The sequence below is a fragment of the Nanorana parkeri genome, unplaced genomic scaffold, assembly GCF_000935625.1.
Source record: "Nanorana parkeri isolate BGI_ZX_2015 unplaced genomic scaffold, ASM93562v1 scaffold650, whole genome shotgun sequence".
In the NCBI taxonomy this organism is placed as follows: domain Eukaryota; kingdom Metazoa; phylum Chordata; class Amphibia; order Anura; family Dicroglossidae; genus Nanorana; species Nanorana parkeri.
Window position 1 is genome coordinate 497,237 of NW_017306918.1, and position 24,329 is coordinate 521,565.

The 24,329-nt window shown below is 43.7% G+C and overlaps 1 protein-coding gene across 1 annotated transcript in view; it reads left to right on the plus strand.

Annotated features, from left to right (window-relative positions):
- The window catches only part of MTR (5-methyltetrahydrofolate-homocysteine methyltransferase), a 462,707-nt gene that overhangs the window by 23,876 nt on the left and 414,502 nt on the right, over window positions 1–24,329 (plus strand). Inside the window, exons 5-6 of the mRNA XM_018563293.1 lie at window positions 8,269–8,361; window positions 23,548–23,654. Coding sequence (XP_018418795.1) covers window positions 8,269–8,361; window positions 23,548–23,654 — 200 coding nt within the window. The remainder of the gene's footprint in view (window positions 1–8,268; window positions 8,362–23,547; window positions 23,655–24,329) is intronic.

Here is a 24,329-nt window from a genome sequence, read left to right on the forward strand (position 1 = left end):
CTTGTGCCTCCTCTGCAGGTGCCTTCCCGCTCTGCTGAAACTAGCCAGGCAGCCAATTATGGTGCTGCACCCTTCCAGCCAATAGCAAGCAAAGGAGGACGGAGGCAGAGCAGGCGAGAGCAGAGCCGTCAAAAGAGATTTTCGGAGGAGGAGGGGAGGTAGGGGGGAGGGTTGAAGCCTTTGATCCCCGCACAGCGGCCGGGACATACAGCTGCAAAGCTGTCACATAGTTTACTGCGTCCAGTGTAAACAAAACGGCATAGTACTTGGAGTGTGCCGTTTTTTTACACTGATTCACAGTAAACTCTGTGACAGCTTTACAGCTGTATGTCCAGGCCGCTGCGCTGGGATGCTGGTGTTACTACTATTGCGGACCTGGAAACATACAGACTCCCTTTGTAGAGCCCCTATTGCCAGATCAACCAGAATCGTCTCTAGCGCATATATATGCACAGGCTGTAGGGGTCTGCCATCAATAACACTGGAGTCTACTAGGGCCTGACTGACAACAGGAGAAATGGGACCAGGAGGGGACAGCCATAATTGATGGGGTTTTTATTTTTAGGTGGGGGGGAGTTCTAGAACCTGAGATGAAATAATTCCATTTAAGGCCTGTCCCAGACAGATGACAGGCCGGGCAGCACGGAGGCTCTGGGGCGGTCTGTCTGCTCGGCTGCTACTCGTAGCTGGGAGCTCTGCGGGGGGCCCGTATACCGCCTGCAATGTATCTGCCTGAATACAATGCAGGCGGTGTACAGGTCACACCGCCGGATCTCTGGTGCAGAGACTGATGTGACTGTGGGGGAACATTAGAGTGTAAGCTCCTTTGGTGCAGAGACCGCCGGAGGGGTTGGGGGGCCACTGTGATCTGCTTCGGCCCCCCTCCCAGAATGGGAGGGGGGGGCCCTCGAGAAAAAATCTTGCACCAGGGCCCATTGTGAATACTGGAGGCGATCTTTATAACTCCAGGCCTTTTGTCCCTTTTTAATTAATTTTGTAGCCTCTCTGGACTCTCTCAAGCTCGAGGATGTCTTTGCTGAGGGTTGGTGACCAAAACTGCAATGCATACTCAAGATGAGACCGAACCAGTGCTTTATATTTGGGATGCACCAATACCGATACTTCTGCTAGCAAGGAGCCGGTTTCCCGGGCAATCGGGAAGCCAGACGCCGTGTCATTACCCCCCGCCCAGCTTCTTGATTGCTTAGGAAGCCGGATCCATGCTGTTTGGCTGGTTTGATGCTGATTGGCTGGAATGCAGGCTCCATGTTGCCTCGCGACACTGCTGGTCAGAGGAAATCCCCCTCTGACCGGAAGTTCCACTATCGGGGAAGGTATCGGAGCATTTGGGCGAGTACGGGTACTCGCCCAAATACTCTTATCAGTACCGGTGCATCCCTATTTTATACAGTGATATTATTCTTTTTCCTTTACTTTCTTTTCTAAATTCTATGTCTCTGGGTTTGCTGTAATGCACTTCCCCCATCTGCCATGTCTCTTCTATCATGTTGCCTCCTCCTAAGCTTAGTCATAAGAGGTCTGGCACACTTTCTATCTCCTTATTCTCACTATCTCCTGAGCAGAGCACATCCTCACATTCCCAATTATGAGATGTGACAATGGTACATACCCTGGCTTTACGAACCGGTTTTTGGCCTTTCTTTTTCTTTTAACCCTTTCGCTGCCAAGGACGTATGGCATACGGACCTACAAAAGTGCTTCCAGCTGGCCAGGTCAGTATGCCATACGGAATTTGGTTGGTCATGAGGGCTGCACACCGCTCTTGCAAATCATCTGCCCAATTAGCAGTTGAATGCACACACTTCAAAACAACTGCTAATTGGTCTTTTAATGTCTTTTTAAGCTGCCCATACACTGTAATATTTTCTTCAACCTGCGGGCAGAACAAAACATTTTACAGATACCTCCAACGCTCTTAAGCTCTTGCTGTTTGCTTTGTATCCTGACGCTGGCCACTGTCGGAATACCTGAACAGAGCCGGGAACCCTTTTGACTGTCTGCTCTGTTCGAAGATTTTGCGATGAGCTCCTTCTATCAGCTGATTTGAGGAATGCCGGCGGCTGAAAATCTGAGAACCCTCAGGTCTTTTTCCATGTCTGATTTCCTTAATGTAGCACCCTCCCCAAGCAGTAGTTTGCACACGCGCTCTTTGCTCCCATGTGCTAAACCTTGCATGCTTCAGTAATAAATCACACGTGCCATCTTGTAGCCCATGCCTCAATTTTATCTAGGTGAAGTGAATACATCTCCTTTTGGGTATTTTGCTGCCCTACACAGTTTAGTATCGTTTGCAAAAACTGAGATCATTTATTTATTCCAATCTCTGTCATTAATTAATAAGATAAACCGTATTGGTCCCAGGATCGAACCCTAGGGAACCCCACTCACAACGTTTTGGCCATTTAAAAAGACTACCCATTTATTACCACTCTCTGGATCTATTCTTGCTGCCAGTTTTCCACCCATGTACATAAAATGTCATCCAAACTGGTAGACTTTAGTTAATGAATTAAATGTTTGTGGGGTCGAATGCTTTAGCTATATCAGAGGAGAAATGGGGAAGTTTTAAGGAAATCTTGAATAACAAAATTGGCCAGTGCATTCCAATTACCACGAAAAGCAAAACTTAAACCAGGGTGGTTAAAAAGCAAGGAACAACACATAAGAGAGAAGGATAAGTCCTGCAAAAAATAAAAATCGGAGGGGACAACATCGGCGTTCAAAAACTACAACAAAAAATGTAAAAAAAACAATCGGCAGCAAAAGTAGAATATGAAGAGCACATAGCATTAGTAAGCAAAAAGAACCCCAAGGAATTCTTTAAATATATAAATAGTAAGAAGGTACGGACGCAACATATAGGCACCGTAAATGATGACAAGGGGAGGTCAGCTATCGGACAGTGAGAAGGTTAACATGGGAGTAAAGAACTTGTGCGCAAACTACTACTTGGGAAGGGGCGGGGTGCTATATTAGGGAAGTCAAAAATAAAAAAAGACCTTGGTCCTTTTATAGATCACAGATTTGGCAGTAGTAAGCATTGTCAAACAGCCAGCAAAGCTAACAGAATACTAGCATTTATTAAAAGAGGAATTGTAGCAAGGGATCAAAGAGTAATACTTACACTTTATAAATCATTGGTTCGGCCCCATCTTGAATATGCTATAAATTCTGGTCACTGACTCTCAGGAGGGATGTCCTGGAACTGGAGAGAGTTCAGAGAAGGGCTACAAAATTAAGGGGATTGAAGGCCTGAGTTTGAGGACCGCATTCAAAATCTTAACTTATTCACCTTAGAGGTGATACAGTGGGGACCTTTTTGCATTCTTCAAAATCATCAATGGGGACCACAATATTAGGAACAATCTGTTTAATCCTAAAGCTGTATTGAGAACCTGGGGACACAACAAGAGGAAAGAAGCGAAGGGGTTCAATCTTAGAGTTCGCAAGGGATATTTCACTGTGAGAGTAATGAAAGTTTGGAATTCCCTCCCACAGGCGGTGGTATCTGCTGATAACATTGATAATTCAAGAAACTACGTGCTGAGTTTCTTCTCTCGAAGAATCTACAGAGATATGGGAGGTTGTAGAGCCAGATAAATACACACACACTCGCATACATAAGTTGAACTGGATGGACCTTGGTCTGTATTCAACCTTGCATACTAGGTTACTATGTAAGATAAACCACGTCTACTGGTGTATATACACACACACACTCATACATAGGTTGAACTGGATGGACCTTGGTCTGTATTCAACCTTGCATACTATGCTACTATGTAAGATAAACCATGTCTACTGGACTTCCTCATAAAATATTAACAGATTGGTCTGACGTCAACGGTCCTTCATGAAGCCGTGTTGGTTACTACTTAGGACACCAGTTTATTTTGCAGATTCCTGCATGTAGTCCCTTTTTATCATGCCTTAAAATATTTTGCTCACTATTAATGTTAAGCTGACTGGCCTATAGTCACCCGCTGTATTTCGTTTCCCCTTTTTGTATATTGGTACCGTATTTGCTTGCCGCTAATCAGCCGACACCATACCTGTTATTATAGTGTCCATAACGATTATGAACAGTGGTTTGGCTATTACCTGGCTAAGTTCCTTGAATACCCATGGATATTACCTATCCGATACAGGAGATTTGTGTGTATTTAATCTTTCTAGCCTTTGTATTGCTCTCCGACAGCCACTGAGATACGTTAAAACGTCTGTTACTGCAGCTGATGCCCTAATCATTACCCCTGTTCGTCTCAGCTGTAAAGACAGAAAAGAATGTATTTAATGCATTCACTTTCTCCCTGTCACTGCTAGCCAACCTCCCCTCCACCTGTTATGGGACCTGCATGTTCCATCTTTACCCTCTTGCTATTTATATATTTAAAGAATTTCTTGGGGTTCCTTTTGTTTTCTATTGCTATTCGTTCTTCATATTCTACTTTTGCAGCGCTGATTGCTCTTTTACATCTTTTGTTGAATTCCTTATAGTTCTTGAATGATGGTGACCCCTCTGACTTAAATTTTTTGAAGAACTTATCCTTTTCCTTTGTGTTTTTACTTTGCTAGGTTACCACCCTGGTTTGACTTTAGCTGTTTTAAATTTATTGGCATATTGGAATGCACTGGCAATTTTTTTTATTTAAAATTTCCTTAAAACTTTCCCATTTGCCCAGTGTTCATATTCAGGAAACTGTTATCCCAATTTCTATCAGTTTATTAACGTGTGTTGTAGGAATCTCTGTTTATTTAAAGTTGTCTTTTTTTTTTTTAAATGGAGTGTTCTTGTTATGACATTATCCTAGGAAGCGCTATGAATTATCACAAATTACAGATTATCCCAGGAAGCACAGTGATTTATCTCATACTATCCCTGATTTTCCCCCCCAATAAAGCACAGTAAAGCAGTCCCACAATATCACTCCCCAGCCCCACTCACCTCCTGCTCAGTCAGCCCCTCTCAAACATCAAAACACAGTCCTCCATCCACACTGCCTCCTTCCTCTAGTGTGGTCTCAACACTGCCTCACCACGCCACTCGGTTCTGTTCTCAATACCGCTTCGGTTATTAACCATACACTTGGTTCTCACTCGTTTCACTCTGCCTCACTCGGTTCGCACTGCTCACATCACTCAGTTTAACCTCAGCTCCCTGCTGCTGTTGTTCCACTTCTCTGCTTCCGCTTTTGGTCCAAGGTTCCGCTCATGTGCCCAAGGTCAATAGCTGGAGTCTGGAATCAGGAGATCAGTAGACAGAGCCTGGATCATACATAGAGCACGAGAACAAGCAGAGATCGCTTGGCAGGTCTGAACAAATGCAAAGGCAGAAACCATGTGAAAAGACTCAAGATTATATAGTAAATTAGAGTTGCATCATCATTGTGAGACAGGAAGTTGGCAGGCATTTGCCAGTAGTCACAGAATGATTAATTTTACAGGTTTGGTCATAAGATGGCACCTAAGAGCAAAAGTCAGCTGAACCTGCAGCTCAAGTGGACAAGGAAGGATAAGAAACCCAGACAGCCACCTGTGGTTGGTATGGGACGAGGCACAGCCAGTACACTCCAGAATCTTTGGCCCACTGTTGTGTTGTATTGTATTGTTGATCAGGTGAAGTGTAAGCTGTTATCCCTTTGGACTTCTCTTGGGCAGCCATAAGCAGCGATGATCTTCTGGAGCATTCGGAGCATTGCAGCTTGATCTGCGCATTTGCAAGAATAGACCAAGTCCTGAATAGGTGTCCACTGTAGTGCAACGATATCTCAGTCCATTGATTCTCCAGGGCAGGGGACCGATGAAATCAATCTGCCAAATCTCTACAGGCCTCTCGCCCCTCTTGATTGTCCCTGTGGGATACTTTTCTAGTGGCCATTGTCGCACTTCTTCACACACTGTATTGTGTTCTATTAGGGTCTTTATCATGTCCATGGTTATAGGCAATGCTCTCTGCTACACTCATTAATCTGTAGTTTTCTGTGCCACATGTCCTGATTTTCTTGTGGGCCCTGTTGGCCAAGTTAATCAAGACAGGATCAACTGGCAGAACTGCAGTCACCTTGGAAATCTCATCTGCCACTTTTAGTTCTCGAAGTCTTGGCCCCACTGCAAGGGTTAAGATTTGATTTGCCCAAAGTTCTCCTTTTAAAGACCACCCAGCTATCACTGTAGTTAGGGAGCCGCTTCTGATCCAGGATGGTTGAGCGGGAGAAGAGAGGAGACGCGGGGAGGAGAGAGCAGAGACGCTCTGTCAGTTTCAGGATGACAGCACCTCTGTGCGTGGCTGAGCAGAGGATCAGTAAATATCTGTAATATTTATTGATTTCTCTGTGCAGAGCAAACACTGGAGTGATCATGTGAACACTCCAATGTTTGCAAACAACTGGTACTAGTACTAAGTGTCACCAGTTATGAATGAACAGGAAATCCTTTACATCACTTCCTGTTGATTCATTAGTTTCTCAATGGGGAGAAGCACTCGCTACAGAGGCTTCTACCCATCCAGAAACTGGTTGATAGTAAATGTTTTACATCAAATGTTTTACATCAGTTTCTGAATGAATGGGAAGCCTCTGTACTGAGAGCTTTCCATTTTTTTAGAACAGAGGCTGCAGAAAGAGATTGAGGAATCTATGTTCTCAATCTCTTTTTCTATTTCAAAAAATAAATGTCAGGGATCTGTTTAGACCCCTAATATTTCCCTGAAGCCCCCCAAACAGTAAAAAAAAACAAAACACAACCCCCTTACACACACACATTATTTCATTTACGTGCAACAGTGTGCACTATATTGTGGTATACAACATGCACATGCACTGCGGTGCGTTTTTTTTCCTTTTTTTTTTAAATGACACTTTAGGGGGGTCTTACAAATGCTAGCAACGCAGCGATAGAAAGTCAAAACAATGGGTAAAATTGCAAAAATGGTGTGGTCTGCAGAGGTGTAAAGTGTTTCCGGAGGGCTTGACATCACAAAGGGTTAATGGTATGGCTGTTGAAGCCCATGTCTTGCGGCACATAGACTTGTCAAACTCTTTCACTTCTATGCATCTTAATGCTTGGAAGTGGACCTCTTTCAAGGTCAACCATTGCACCTGGAAGGTGTATTTCGCTTAGTGCAAAGCCAGGAAGTTCCATCCTAGGAGGTACTGCATGGGACGCATTTAATCCTTTCTCCAGTCTCTTTGACCGGCATTTAGCCGTGAGTACTGTCAAGGGGCAGATTTCTGCCTTGGCTATTCTCTTCCAGAGACCATGTGCAGGTTGTTGCTGAAGTTGTTTACCTTGTATGTGTCCCAGTGACTCCATGGCCCTATATTACTTCTACTAGGTAACACTCAGAATAAGCAGCTTTCTCCCGCTTATGGATTACCCTCTGCAGTATTCCATAAGGATAAAACTGTGCTGAGCCCTAAGCCCTCCTTTCTCCCTAGAGAGGCCTCTGCCTTCCACCTTAACCTGGATATTATTTTGCCCTTGTGTCCTACACTGTAACCTCCCAAAGAATTTTCCCTCCACTGTTTGCAACCGCTTCCATCAGGCTTCAATTTCTCACATCTGTAAGATCGCCAACTGGCCTTCTGTACACACGTTTGTCAAGTTCTACCCAATGTACGTTCAGGCCTCCTACGGGTGCCAGTTTTGGTCTGAAGGTCTTTCAGGCAGCCTTCTGGCTTCAGATATGCTTCTTGTTCCCTGTTGGGGTTTTTGTTCCTTAGTCCTTGTAGCCATTTGCATTGCTGCCTGTCTCTGTTAGACTGCTTTTGAACAATCCAGTGGTTAAAGAATTTAACTTTGGCTTGTAGTGTATGATCAAATTTACCTGTGTGTTACCTGTAAAATCCTTTTCTTAGAGTACATCAAGGACAAATAGCCCTCCCCTCTGTATTCTGTGATCCATTCTGTGAAAAAAAAAAAAAATAGAGGCAAAAAAAAAAAAAAAAAAAAATGAAGCAGGCTAGGAGTGGAAGGGGTTATGCAGGGCTGTCCTGCAGCTTTGATTGATTGATTTGCAAGAGTCCAATCTGAAGGTAGCTGTGTAACCCAGTGGTTATCACTGTGTCCTGTGATGTAGTAGGAACAGATTTTATAGTTAAGACAGAAATCTTGTTTTCACATAATACACAGCATGGTTGGGAGGATGCTAAGAGAATTACTTATACAGAATGGGTACAGTTTAGCCACTTCTGGAGGCTGTAGTCTAGCATATAATTTTGTTTCTTTTCTTCTTTTTTTTTATTTTAGGAATTAAAAGATATGTAGCAGGAGCTATGGGTCCAACGAACAAGACATTGTCTATTTCTCCATCTGTTGAAAGACCAGATTACAGAAATATTAGTAAGTACATGGTTTATGAAACTTGCCAACTTTTTATTTCAATGCCAAAAAAACTGTTAAATGATTCCTGAAGCTCAACAGCTGATGCATGGTAGCAGTGGCGCCCGGGGCAGAATTTTTTTTGCCCTCCCCATTATATAAAAATCCACCGGAACTGTACCCCCCATCCCCCACAAAATGAACAGGAATCCTCTGAGTGTTCCTGTTCATTGATAACATAGTATGTTTACTATAACCACAATTATGAATGAACAGGAGTGGATATAGATCACTTCCCTTTCATTCATAATTGAGGATACAGTAACCATACCACATCCTCAATTATCTACAAACACTCAGCGATCACTGCGATTTACTCTCCTCTCTGACACGCTGTCACAGGAGGCTGAGCGAGCGGTGCAGGGAGGAGAGCTCAGCCACCTGTGACAGCATTGTCTCCACCCCCACACCGCTCTGCCGCACTGTGATAGGTGGCTGAGCGGTGTGGGAAGAGAGACACCGGCCGATCACGGCGGTCTCCTCCCGCAGCGCTCGGCCGGCTGTCACTTTCTCTCCTCCCTGCTGGGACAAAGAGCAGCGCCCAGCGGGGAGGAAAGAAATCACGGCTACACCAACCAAACGGCAGGCATTTAGCCAAAAGTGCCATTTTCGGCCGCAAGGTTGTTACGCCACTGCATGGTAGAAAAAAGACTTGAAATTCTGCCAGGTTTTTATCACTGTTATTTTCCCTACGGCAGACATTTGTTTTCACATTTCATGTGAAGGTAAGGGATGATCTGCCCAAAGAGGATTAAAATCTGTGTTGACATTAGCGATGTCCCTAACTTTCTATTTGGGCACAGTGACAGGCAGAGGCGGCTCTAGACTTTGCGAGGCCTTTGGCGAAACTTAAACATGAGGCCCCACTCACGCCCATAATAGAAAAATTGATGGCTGTGCAAGGTCTTGGGAGGCTGTGCAAGGTCTCAGGTGGTCTGTGTGTAGTCACAGAAGGCCGTGCAGGGTCTCGTGGGCAGGTGTGGGTGGCACTATTTCAGGAAGGAGAAGGTGTGCGGCTGGCGCTGTAACTTGGCACTGCAATTCACAGGAAGGTTGAAGTCCCGCGCTTGCTGGGGACCTCGGCAGCCTTCCTGTGAACTAACGCGCCTGTTTAAAGCGCTGCCTCCAGTTTAAAAATGTAAAGCGCCAGTATCACATCCTGTAATGTTGCAATCAATTTGTGTGTTCGATATGTTTCCACAAGCACTTAACCCTTTCGCTGCCAAGGACGTACGGCATACAGAGGAACAAAAGTGTTCCCTGCTGGCCAGCTCAGTATGCCGTACGGACCTGGCATTTACAGTTCTACTATAAGCTAATGGTTGCTTTAGCGACCATGACCTTATAGTAGAACTGTTCCCTGGACTGCCCCCTTCAAATTAATAGCTGTCATCAGCGGCTCACAAGCCGCTGATGACTGCTATTACCAAAAATACCGGGCGCTGGTATTTATCATTGATATTTAACGATCCCTCTGTGCAGAGCAAACACCGGAGTGATCGTCTGATCGCTCCGATGTTTGTAAATAACTGTGGACACATAGTACTGTGTCCCCAGTTATGAATGAACAGGCCGTGATTTAAATCACAGCCTGTTCATTCAAGAATTTATGAATGGGGAGTAGCACTCACTACAGATGCTCCTCCCCATTCATAAACTAAATGATAGTAAGATATTTTTACTATCATTAGTTTCTGAATGAATGAGAAGCCTCTGTACTGAGTGCTTCCCATTCATTGAGTGCTGGGGCTGCAGAAAGAGAAATTGAGGACTCTATGTCCTCAATTTCTTTTTCTATTTCAAAAGGGAAATGTCAGAGGTCTATTTAGACCCCAGATATTTCACCGCAGCCCCCCCAACAGTAAAAAAAAAAAAATTATGAGAAAATAAATAGAAAATGTAAAAAAAATAATAATTAAAAAATAAATAAAAAATGTAAATTTTTTTTTTAAAAATGTGTAAAAAAAAAAAAGCACAACCCCTTCCTCTCCCCACATAACATACACATATTGAGGTGTACGCCATGTGCTGCAGTGCGTTGTTAGAATGCATCGACCGCTCGCTGCTTCGGGCGTGCCGCTCGTGCCCTCGAGCGTGGTAGTCCCAACCTGACCTCAACATCCACCTCCAAGCTAGCTTCCGCACTAGTGGTTTCCCCCGGACAATCCCGGCCTGACAGCTTCAACTGTTCACCGCAGCTCCCCCACACACACACAAACACAGATCTCAGGTACACATCCACCAGCAGCTAGCACGTTTTAAACAGCCAAAAAAATTTTTTCTCCCAAACCCGAGCCGCCCCCTCAGATCCCAGCCACATTAAACGTCGGACCCAGTTCCCCTTTTGACATCTTAGTCTTTCCAGCACCAACGATTTACACATTAGCCTGCCCATCACCACCAGCAACCCTTCATCCAGACCTTACCGCTGACAACGCGCTATTACCCACACCCTGGTAAGTCTCATTCGATTATTTTCTCCTGCTCAGTCACTACTTGGTAGTGCGCTTCTGCATTTTTTATGTTCTCTATCAGCAAAACGTTGGACACCCCGGTCCGCAATCTTTAGGAGCCGCACACTTAGTAACGCAAGCGATATTTGTTCACCCTCACCTCAGGGGCAGCGCTGTAATAGAGGACATTTCTCCCAACTTTTTTAGTGAGTGAATAGCCGAATTCCCGCCGAGCGCCATTTGGCTCAGCTATTCTGCTCGGTACCTCTGTGGCACCAAGCAGAATAGAAAAAGTAGGAAAAAAAAGGAGAAAATGATTGGGTGGAGCTAGCAGTGACAGTTTTCAATTGGATGGGACCAGCTGTCATTACAATGAGAGCTTGTCGGAGCCGGCGGTGATATCAAAGCCGGCTCCGACAAGCTCTCATGACAGTCCAGCGTCTCCTGGTTACTAGGTAACCAGGAGATGCTGAACTGTCCTTACAAACTGAGAACCCGGCAGAGCCGCTGTGATATCATGGCAGCTCCGCCGGGTTCTCAGTGTGTAAGGACAGTCCAGTGTCCCCTGGTTACTAGGTAGTGAGTGTACAGCTTGTATATCAGTGTACATTTGCTGTCCCCTCAAAATTAATGTCTAAACCGCTGGCAACAAAAGTGAGTACACCCCTAAGTAAAAATGTCTAAATTGGGCCCAAAGTGTCAATATTTTGTGTAGACAACATTATTTTCCAGCACTGCCTTAACCCTCTTGGGCATGGAGTTCACCAGAGCTTCACAGGTTGCCACTGGAGTCCTCTTCCACTCCTCCATGACGACACCACAGAGCTGGTGGATGTTGGAGACCTTGCGCTCCTCCACCCACTGTTTGAGGATGCCCCACAGATGCTCAATAGGGTTTAGGTCTGGAGACATGCTTGGCCAGTCCATCACCTTTACCCTCAGCTTCTTTAGCAAGGCAGTGGACGTCTTGGAGGTGTGTTTGGGGTCGTTATCATGTTGGAATACTGCCCTGCGGCCCAGTCCCCGAAGGGAGAGGATCATGCTCTGCTTCAGTATGTCACAGTACATGCTGGTATTCATGGTTCCCTCAATGAACTGTAGCTCCCCAGTGCCGGCAGCACTCATGCAGCCCCAGACCATGACACTCCCACCACAATGCTTGACTGTAGGCAAGACACACTTGTCTTTGTACTCCTCACCTGGTTGCCGCCACACACGCTTGACACCATCTGAGCCAAATAAGTTTATCTTGGTCTCATCAGACCACAGGACATGGTTCCAGTAATCCATGTCCTTAGTCTGCTTGTCTTCAGCTAACTGTTTGCGGGCTTTCTTGTGCATCATCTTTAGAAGAGGCTTCCTTCTGGGATGACAGCCATGCAGACCAATTTGACGCAATGTGCGGCGTATGGTCGGAGCACTGACAGGCTGACCACCCACCCCTTCAACCTCTCATATGACAACCTCTGGATATGACGCTGAGCACGTGCACTCAACTTCTTTGGTCGACCACGGCGTGGCCTGTTCTGCGGCGTGGCCCATACAGCGGTTTAAGTGTTTACCCACCACTTTCCTTCCCACTGTAATACATACATAATGCCCCCCCCCAGACATAATATATTATGCTTCAACCACCATCAATTTTTTAGTTCATTTAACTTTTATTTTTTTTAACTTTTTTAATTTTAGTTTATTGACCTTTTATTTTTCTGCATTTTTACTTTTTTTATATAAGTTTTTAACATTATTTTTAATGTTTTTGTAGGTTTTTTTTAAATTTTTTTTTAAATTTTTTTTTAAACTTCTTTTTTTTTTCATTACTGGGAGCAATAGCCAGCCTGCTACTGGATATTTCAAACTTCAATAGCCAATAACAGGCTGGCTATGGCAATCAGCAGAGGAGGGACCTGAAGGAGAAAGTTCCCCATCAGGTCTTCTACTGCTGATTGACAGCAGGCAGTGGGCGGGTGCAATAGCCAGCCTGTTATTGCTCGTGGGGGGGGCGGAGGGGTGAGTAGACGGCACGGGGACGGAAACTCACAGATTGTCAGCAGTTTCCTTACAGGCTGTAATCGGCTGTCTGTCCCCTTTGACACAGATCGCTGCAGCTGATTTACAGACTGTAAGGTAACTGCTGACAGTCTGTGAGTCTCCAGCGGGGGAGAGTGCTGGCACTGCTCACTTTGCTTCGGACAGGGGTGACGGGAGTCCTTTAACACTGCTGTGCACAGGCAGCATTGGGAGCCCTGTCACACCCAAGCGTGCATCGCAGCCGCCGAATATCTCATGATAAAATGAGATGCTCGGCGGCTGCGATGCACGATTAGAGGTGACGGCTCCTAAAGTGCGAAGGACTCCTGTCACACTCCTGTAGTGTATCAGGCAAATTAGGCGCGATGCCCTTGCGAAGGCGAGGCCTTAGGCGGCAGCCTAATTAAAGAGCCGCCTCTGGTGCTGGGGAACTCAGGGGAAAAGCTCAACAATGGAAACGCAGACAGCAGTTTAAAGTAGTCTGAGCTGTGTAATCCTACCTTTTTTCCTAAATAGGGTAACCTGCTAATTTATTGTCTGGGAATCTTCCAGGATGGTACTACTCCTGAGAGATGGCTTTGCTAACCAGACAGTGAATACAATGTATAAAGCTACCTGCCCTGCTGCCTCTGGCTTTGCTACTTTGAGTCACTGACCTGGGACAAGCATGAAGTAACTTGGTGAAGGTAGAACTTCTGATGTACATATGTACATCAGAGCAGGAAGGACCTCAGTGGGCCACATGTTTGATACCAATGCTGTAGACGGCACATTGTGATCCCAAAAGTAAAACTTGGCTGTAAAAGAATATATGAAAGCTTGTTTTAATATATGCCTAGAGATCTATATTCAACATCTGCTTCTCTGATCCCACACATACAGTATTACAAAAACATTAGTGATTGTATATGAGACCACCCTTAAAGGTTTCATTTTCTAAAGATGTACTATATGTGGAGTTGGCTTCATTCTTGCAAAAAAAAGAAAATAAACCAGCTTTACCCACTCTGGAATGTGCTCTGTTTTGGAATGCCTTGACTTTGACGGACAACTGAATCCTAAGAAATGCTTGGGTTTCTTTCTAAATAGGGAGTTACATAAATTCTAATTACCATTAAGGGAAATGGAGAGGGAATTTGGAAGGAGAGGTAGGGATAGGATTTACGGTTAAGTTCATTCAGCTGGCTTTGTCATTCTCTCTCTCTTACACACATTCTAGGGCCTTTTTGTCTGTCCTTGGAACACTCCCATCAAGCATGTCTCAGCGATCACATTCCTGACTGTAGAGTCCAGAAAGACTTCTTGTGGAGGTCACAGAAGTTTACCACAGTCCTAGCATATGAGTTTACATGAGGTTTATACAGATGTTCACATAGGAAGAAGGTTCCACCATATGGCCCTGCCCCATCCCAATGTGCATGCTGCATTGCAAAACAGGAGTGGGCAGTAAATACCAGCACTTGTGCACTTTCATTCTGGCCGTTCTATACACTGCACTGGCTCACATTCCCGCTGTATTTTAATTCTCACAAAATCTCATAAAATCAAAGGTGCATGATGCATACAAGCAGGGCCGGATTTACTCTCCCTGCTGCCCCAAGGCCAGGTTCCGCAATGCGCCCCCCCGACACCCCTCACACACACATCAATGGAGACTGCCAACCGGATGGCAGGGTTAGTTTTTATTTTTTTTTATTGTTTCTTTCTTTTTTTTAGCATTTATCACCTTTTTATTTTACCTTTTTTTATTTTATCGTTTGAATTTTTATTTTTTAGAATGTGTTCTTATTATTTAACTTTTTTAACAAAATTCCTATTTTATACTTTTTAATCACCTTTTAATTTTTTTATTTCATTATTACTTATTAGTTTCTACTTTTTTTTATTATTTATATTTATTTAAATAATTTTTAAATCAATTTTTTTTTCACTTTATTGCTATCACAGAGAAGCTAACAAGCATCATTGTGTGGGAGTGAGCTCAGGGCTGTGGGGCTTCTGTTCAGTCCATGGATGTTGGAAGGTGAATCTTGTGGCCGGATGACCAGTTGAAGCAAAGTACACTGTGCGTGTAGTAGGAGCACCGCTGTACACCGTTCTGACAGTGGAGCAGTGGTCGCTATGCAAGGGGTTAAAAAGTAAGCTACAGGCTAGGGGACCTTGCGGTCCGTGGAGTGGTCGGTGTGGCTACGGGTTTCGAGGCTCTGTACCTCTTTGTCAAGCCAGAAGTAGTTCTGAGATCGTGCACTTTAACTGGCGGGAAATACAGTGGTTTAAAAAAAGACAGGTGGGCGTGGTTTAAAAGACAGGTGGGCGTGGTTTACGATAGTCGACGGCTGTCATTGGTCAGTCTTGCCTGGATGGTTATTCCAGGCAGCTGGTGAACGGCTTGGAAGCCGTTATGTGTGTGTGTGTACAGTTGTAACTGTTTGTATAAAGACAAGTGTTACTTGGAAAGGAGTAGTGTCATCTAATCATTAATAAAAAGTTTTAAAGGAGTGGATCATTCCTTGTGGCAATAGGATGGCTGAATTTTATCTTTGGGTGGTTGTATTCTTTCAATGAAATGTATGTTTCAAAAAGGATGAGTGACAAATATGTTTAAAAACGAATATGTTTAAAACCTAATGAGCGTGGGGTAGAAGGGATTTATTTTGAAATAATTTGTTTTGAAACAATTCGTTACATGCACTATTTTTTTTTTTACAAAAAACATTTTGCATATATCTACTGCTTGCTAGCAGTAGATATATGCAAAAAAAAACATGAGGGTTGAGAAACCCTTTAAACAACATTGTTGCAGAGCCAATGAAATCGGCTCTGTAAGTATGATCGCTGTGACCAATAACAACAGATCATGAATTGTAGCCTTCTTGCAGTCGATCAGAGTCCTGTCAGTGTATTAGAATCCTGATTGCCAGCAGTTCCAACCCCAATCATGTCATGAGTCATGCCAGCCCAAATCTATGTGCAATTGCCATAGTGCCATCCATCAGTCAGCATCTTGATTGCAGGCACTGCCAATATAAGTACCGCCCAGTACCAGTGCCAGCCCCAATCAGTACCAGTGCGGTTTCAGTAGGTACCATTACAGCCCCAACCAGTGTACTAATTGCTTTACTGGTACGATTTCCATCAGGTACTGTTACAGCTACATCCAGTCCGTCACAATATGCAAAAAAACAGCCCTTGGGAGTGAAAGGGTTAAACAAATCTACTTTATTTGGCAGGCAAAAGCTGAGACCATAAGATAAGACCCATTCCTCTAGAAGAGTCGGGGTATATGAGGAGCAGTTGTTAACTTCCAGATCCCTTTAGTCCAAGTCTTTTGCTTATGAAATGCACATTTTGCTAAGTTGCCTCACATTTTTATTTATTTTTGATTGTGTTCCAAACTCTCCCCTAAAAAAGATGTTTGGAAGAACCCACGATGCTCCACGATGCTCCAAGTTAAGTAGTATCCACAGATTGTGGAATGATACATCCTCTATGCCCCTCCCAAGACCACCTGCTCTCCAGTTCTGTTGTCAGCTTTTCCCCATGCTTTTCTCCAGGACTTCTCCAGAGCCTCTCCTATTCTCTGGAACTCCCTACCACAATCTATCCAGCTGTCTCCTACTTTGTATGCAATCCCTGAATTTTCATCTCTTCTGGGAAGCCTATCCTGCCCCAGGGAGAAGTTACATAGTACACTATATTGCCAAAAGTATTGGGACACCGTGGCAAAATGATTCCTTTGTCTCTACAGTGCATTCCCTTTTTAATACAGGACCGTACTCTGCTAGTTTTTTTTGCCGCAACCTGACATTGCTTGCTGTTATTCAATCTGTTGTCTTCTATGACCCCCAAATCTTTTTCCATTTCTGACGTCCCTAGTGGAGTACCCATTAATGTGTAATCCGCTTGCCTGTTTTTAACCCCAAAATGCATTACATTTATCAACATTGAACTTCATCTGCCAAATAGTTGCCCACTCTACTATATTATTCAGGTTCTCCTGTAATGTTCTGTCTAAGTCTGTGTCTATTACCCTCCCAATTTTAGTATCATCTGCAAACCCAGAAACATGGCTATTAACACCTTCCCCAATATCATTAATAAACAGGTTAAACGGTATTGGGCCTAGCTCAGAACCCTGGGGCACGCAACTCTCGAACTTAGACCACTCTGAAAAAAGAGCCATTTATCAATACTCTCTGGACACATTCCTGTAGCCAGTTCTCTATCCACGTACACACCATTTCTTCTATGCTCATAGATCTCAGCTTGTGTATTAAGCGTTTATGTGGTACTGTGTCAAATGCTTTTCCAAAATCCAGGTTCTATTCACCTCTTCGTAGAATGTTGTTAGGTTGGTCTGACAAGAACGGTCCTTCATAAATCCTTGCTCATTTTTACTTATACCTTTGTCACAAACAAAATCCACTAAATAGTCCTTTTATCATTCCCTCAAACAGTTTGCATACTATTGATGTTAGACGGACTGGTCTGTAGTTCCCAGTCTGGCTCCTGTGTAGTCCTGTCTCCTGAATAGTGTATAAGGTGGAATGTACAGAAAAAATACCAAGACTCTTAAACATGTCAAGGACTGGGTCGGATGTATTTTAATCATATAATTATAGGAATGTACTGACATCTAGTTCCTTATTTAATCCATTAGGGTTTAGTGTATTTAATGTATAGATCCAGTATGTCTCCTGGTTACACAGTTTGTGAAATCTTTCGGCATGGGACATGCTGCTTGTTTCCCTGTGCAACTAACCAGGCTGCAGGATCAGTGCATACATCTTCTCTGTATTAATCCTCAGTTTTAACTAGAGCTCCTTTAAGACTATTAATATACAGTCCATAAACAATCAATCTAGTTGCGCAAGTTGATGACTTCTTCTGTTATTTTCTTAGATATATATGCTCCTCGAACCGCACAGGAAACAGATCACCAAATTCAAATAAAAAGCTGCCTCTTGCAGTCCCATTTAATTTTTTTCTTTTTCTCCTCTGGTGGAGGAGGCATATCGCCATTGAGCGATTCTAACAGGCTTGAGGTTGTTTAGGCCACAGAATCCCCTCTGTACGGGCAGTAGAAGTTTCGGTTACCCCCCCCTCCCATTCAGTGCCTAGTGAAGGCCAGGACCGGAATTGAGTCTCCCCCATGGCCGTTGGATCTTACTCCCCTCTTCCCGAGCTCATCTGCTTTTCTGGAGTAGCTCTTACCTGCATTTACGGAGAGCCATTCATGCTGGTAACAGTCAGGTGTCGTCGGAGTCCGTCCACTTGACCAGGTGCCGTGACGCAACCTCCGGGCGCCAGAGACTTCCATGTGTTCCAAGCCTCAGTTTGGGGAAGGGGAGAGGCTTTAAAATGGGGCTTCTGGCGTGAATTTTCTCAGCAGAGGCTGTGGAGACGCCATTCGGGAGGCAATTCGTGAGGATGGATCCTGCACATGCTCTGGTGGATGCAGCACCAAGCACCATTTCTGCCTGGGTAACAGTACAACTTCTTATGTTGATACTTATGCCTGTGGTCTATGTAGTCTGCATCTTTCTCATCAGAGGCCACTGTGGTGTTGGGTGTCTGTTGTGAGTTAAGGTGCCCATACACTGCACGATTCTCGTACGAGAATCGCGGGAAATCCCGCGATCGTATGAGAATCGTGCAGTGTATGGAAGGCGTGCGACCGTTTCTACTGTACGGTCGCACGTCTTCCGTCGAACCAGCAGGCTATAAAACCCGCCGGGAATCGTACGATTCTCGGCGAGTTAGTGGCCTGCTGGTTCGACAACTGCCGAATGGGCTGGTGTGCGCACGCGCACACAGCCCGTTTGCAGTCATCTTAAGCCCGCCCCTCATTGCAGTCATTGTAAGCCCGCCCCTCAGGGCAGATCGTACGTTTTTTTAATCACTTTACACTTTACACTTTACACTTTACAACCATCGCAAGACTAAGGTCTTGTGATGGTTGTACAGTGTATGGTCACCTTTAGGCACAGGGGAGTTTCTTTGTTAAGGTGAAGGTTTTTGTGTTAACCCTTTAGTGTATGGATTTTTCCTGCCTTCCGATTGTTTTCTGTAGGTGAAAGTCCCTGATAAAAGCAAAGTTCTGCCGAAGAAAAAAAATGTGCGTGTGTGGTTCAAGCTTAGAAGACTCGCACCTTAAATCTTTGTCAAGCCTGCACAGATGGTTTTCTTAAGTAACAAGCCGTAAAAGCTTGTAGCAACCTACTTTCTACTGTCAAAGAAGAACGTTCTGTTACTTTTCAGTAATGCAGTTCATTATGGGAAAACTTGAGCACTATTGTACACACTCCCTTTGTGCCTACATCTTCCAGCTGCTTACCCCTATCCACAGAGGTTATATCTAATTAAAACTTCTGAGCCAGAGGAGCTCAGTGAAGCTGGTCAATCAAACCTGTATTCTTCTCTGGAGGAGGAGAGCCTGGATGAGGTTTCTGGGGGTTCAAAGTATAAGTTATACCTGGAGGATATAGATGACCTTCTACGGGCAATTTATGAAACCTTAGACATACAGGAGGAAAAAGTCTTTGTCTAGACATGATCTCATGTACCAAGGTTTGGAGAAAAAGAAAATAGTTTTTCCAGTTCATAAGACACTGTCTGATACTGTGTTAAAAGAGTGGGAAGATCCAGAAAGGAAACCTTTTTTTCTCTAATTCACTTAAAAGATGATTTCCTTTTGATGATAATGTGTCAGCAGTATGGAACAAGGTTCCTAAGCTGGATGCCGCTATTTCAAAGATATCTAAGAAAGCTGACCTCAAATTTGAAGACATGGGTAACTTAAAAGATGCCATGGATAGGAAAATGGAGGTACTCCTTAGGTGAGCCTGGGATTCCACTTTATGCAATCTTAAGCCCACTTTAGCAACCACATGTGTCGCAAGAAATCTTGGTTGGCTCAATTGAAGGCTCATCTGATGGCAGGTACACCTAGAGACTAGATTTTAGAGTCCTTTTCCGTAATTTTGAAAGCCCTGGGCTATACTGCTGATGCTTTGTCAGAATCAGTAAAGCCTTCAGCATGCTCTTCTGTCCTTATTAATGCTTCTAGACGTGTCCTGTGGCTTAAATCATGGGATGGGGACTCTGCTTCAAAATTAAGATTATGCAATTTACCTTTCTTAGGAGACAGCCTCTTTGGCCCTGACTTAGAGGCCACTTTAGAGCATTCAGCAGACCGGAAGAAAGCCTTCCCGGTCGAAAGTAAAAAGCCTTTTAATAGAAGGTTTTTGTGGCCCAAGATTTCACCCTCAAGACGACAAGGAAAGGGGGTCAGGCCACAAGGGGTAGGGAAGGAGTGGCATCCTGTTTAACCCGCCTTCTTGGAACACCCAGCAGCAGTGACTCCCTTCCTCCAGTGGGAGGAAGATTGGGGAGTTTCCACTCAGTGGAGGCAAGTTGCATCCAGTCCTTTCATCAGGAGCATTATACAGGAGGGATACAAACTGGAGTTCGATTCCCCTCTTCCCCGAAGATTTTTGATTACCAATCTTTTGAAGGATCTCTTCAAGGCTTCAGCTCTCTGCATTCTAGTGGGGGGATCTGGTAGATCAAAAAGTCATCTTACCTGTCTCATGTTTTTGTAGTCTAGAAACCGTTCAGACTAAACCCGAATCTCAAAATCTTTGAGGTTTGTTACAAGAGGTTCAGAATGGATTCAATTTTCTTCTGTCAGAAATATTCTCCAAGAGGGAGTGTTTCTGGTTACACTGGATTTAAAGGATGCTTACTTGCGCATCCCAATAAATGTTGCCTTACAAGTTTTCCTGAGGTTAGCAGTAAGGATGGGGAAGCAAGTATGGGATTTTCCTCGCATCTTTACGGTTGTCCTAGGGGAAGCCCTAGCCCCTCTAAGGTTACAGGGCATCAACATAATTCCTTATCTAGAGGATATCCTATTTGCACCTTCTCCCCAGATACTTCTTGTTCATCTGGCACGCACAACTGATTGGCTACAGAATCTGGGATGGCTCATAAATGACCAGAAATCGAATTTCATTCCTTCCCAGGTTTTAACTTTCCTGGGCTATGTTATAAACACAGTGGAGAAGAAAGTCTATCTTCCCCCAGAGAAAATACAAAGAGTCTCAGACTTTGTTCTCCATCTGCAAGGGAACCAAGCAAGGTCAATATGGTTTATCATGTCGGTACTGGGGCAGATGACTTCATGCTTTCCAGCTGTGCCTTGGGCCTGCTTCCACCAACGGAGGTTACAGAATTTTCTCTTGGAGGCTTGGAACAGATATGTGGTTTCAAGTTCCAACGAGTGTGAAAATATGTTTTTGGTGGTGGAGGCCCGGAAATTCATCTCTCTCATGGCCTTCAGTGGATTTTTTCTGTTAAAGAGGTTAACCAACGATGCCAGCTCCTGTGGCTGGGGAGCTCACCTGGAAGACACCATGGCTCAGAGACAATGGGACAGAAAATAGGCAAAAGCCTCTTCAAATTGGAAGTAATTAAGGGCTGTACAGAAAGCCCTCCTAACGTTTCATGACTCGATCAAGGGTTGTCACCTGCAGGTCTTTTTTTAGACAATTCCACCTCCGTTTTTTACCTCAACGAACAGAGCGGCACAAAAAGCCCAGCTCTTCAGACCTTATTAGAGGAAATTTTCTCCTGGGCAGAAAGTCACCTGTTATGCTTAACAGCGGTACATTTGAGGGGTGAACAACCTAGCAGATATTTTGAGTCCACCAGATTCAAGAGGAGGAATGGTGTCTGAATCAGAAAGTTTTCTTTCTTCTGGTAGAAAAGTGGGGGATGCCACAAATATATCTTTGCCTCCCATCTAAATGCAAAGGTGCAAAAATTCTTCTCCCTAACACCACAGAATGCTCTGGCACTGGATGCATTAACAAATGTCTGGGACTTAAAACTAGCATATGCCTTTCTCCCTATACACCTGTTGCCGAGAGTATTGCAAACGTTTTGCCAGGAGAAAAAAGATCTTATTCTGATAGCCCCTTTTTGGCCCAAAAGAGCCTGGTTCTTCCTACTTCAGTCCCTGGCGCCTCACCCTCCTTGGAGGTTACCATGCAGGGCAGATATAGTCCACCAAGGGTCCCTCGTTCATCCAAAATTGCAGAATTTGCAGCTTTCAGCGCGGTATCTTAAGAAGACATTTTAAAAGCAAAGGGAGGGGGGAAAGCTTTCTTCCAGAGTAATTTAACACTTTGCTCAACAGTAGAAAGTCAATAACCAGAAGCATTTACAGGAAAGTTTGGAAAAAAATGTACTCTTGGCTTCTATCCTCAGAGTTCTCTGCTTCATCAGCTTCTTCAGGGGGGTCCTAGGTGACATTAGGGGTCTTGGAGACCCCTGATGTCTCCATAAAGAGGACCTGTCTCTTCTTTTGCTATCACATAAGGAGGTTTCTTAGCCCCCTATCTGATGGCAATAAAGTTAAGTGAAACAAAAATAGGAGAAAAAAAATAGTTTCCCAAATTTTTTTTAAAGTTACACATAAAAAATATTATTTTTTTTTAAAGTCCCACCCATACATACACGCATGCAAACATGCGTCAGGTGCGCATACCTGCGAAAACGACGATTGAGCCCAATGAGGGCAATAATTTTAGGGCCATCAATCACCGATTAACAATAAACTGATGAGCTGTAAGAGCTTTTAAAGCGTCGCCTATGGTCAATTTTGGGTATGGTAGTTTTTTGCGATTTCGCGGGTGCGCGCAATTTTTAAGCTTGACATGTTTGGTGTCTATTTACCCGACGTGACCCCGTCTTTTATATTTTATGAAAATAATTGGGTAATAATAATTGTTTCCCAACATAATGTAAAAACTTTTTTTCCCCAAAATTTTCAGTAATTTTTCCTAAATATAGTAAACTATAAAACCCGCGGTGGTGATTAAATACCACCAAAAGAAAGCTCTATCTGTCCCCAAAAAAGGGTATAAAATTAATTTCAGTACAACGTTGCATGACGGAATAAATGTCAGTCAAAGTACCGCAGCGCTGAATACTGAAAAATGGCCTGGCCAGGAAGGGGGTCTAAACACCTGGTCTTCAAGTGGTTAAGTGAACGCAGGGAAAGTTTTCGCAGCGAGTACAAAAAAATCCTATTTTTTTTTTTACATTTCTTTTACTTAACCTGTAAAATCAGTTCCTTGGAGTACAGTACATGACACAGGCCCCTCCCTTCTATGCCCTCTATCGCTTCCTAAAAACTGAGGATTCTTAGGATTGGGAGGGGTGTTTGAAGGTCCTCACAGCTCTGTCCAGTGCCCACTCACCTAAAGGAACCTAATTTTTACTAGTAAGTCAAAAATATTTATTTTGTGCCCTATTCACATAGCACAGGTGTGTTGTGGTGCATTCTTTAAAAATTAGCCTGTCTGCATTTTTACACATAGCACAATGTGTTACAACACTCAGCACATTGCAACACTCTGGTATAAATAGTTAATGAAATGTTTGTTACCTTTTTAGTTTGTAAAAGAAAAACTGCATAATCTGTTATAACGCATAACAGAGCGGGTGCACGACTCACACCAGCATGATGTAAGCCTGCAGGTGGGAACAAAACCCAAATGATTGAACTATGTTTTTAAAATGGACTATATTGGTATAAAAAAAAATTTACACTTTCATAAATAGCATAATGCAGAACCATTTGTTTTTTCCCCAGCTTTTGATGAACTTGTGGATGCCTATGCAGATCAGGCCAGAGGTCTTCTGGATGGTGGTGTTGACATTTTGCTGGTAGAGACTGTTTTTGATACAGCGAATGCTAAAGTAAGTAACGGTAATAACAATCATTAGTTTTTAGCCTCTTTCTTTTTCAAGTTCAGACATTTCAAGTTCAAGTAAGCTCCATACATTTTTTTTTAAAACGCAAAGGCTGTGATAAGATACTGGGCAAAATTATGCTTTGTACGCCTATACATTTATACATTATTGCAAAGTGTGTCTATGGAGTGACAGTAATACACGATTCAGTTAAGACCTTCTGGTATGACTTAATGGATTACACTTCCATGTACTGTAAAGGATAAAGCACCCAAAAATGTTTTAAACATTTCAAAATCATCTTTTTATAAAAATAAAAAAAAACCTCACAAAGCAACCACCGCTCATATACCTTGCCCTGTGGTCACACAACCCCATCCCTTTTGTTCGTGCAGGCAAGAAAGCACACGGCAGCTTGATACTGGTTTTCGCTGAAACAATTGCTGCACAATTGACTGGTATTGCGAGCTGGACAATGTTTATTCCCGAAGTCAAAACATGCTGTAAACAAACACATGCTCCTCCAACTCTAACATGTTTCACCAAACTGCTTATTCATAGAGATGAAGAAAGATTACAAAGAAAACATTTAAATAGTTACAGTTCCCCTAGTCACATATGTAACTAATGAATAGCCTCCCCTCCCTGTCTCTGATCATTTACATGCATTTGCGTGTATGT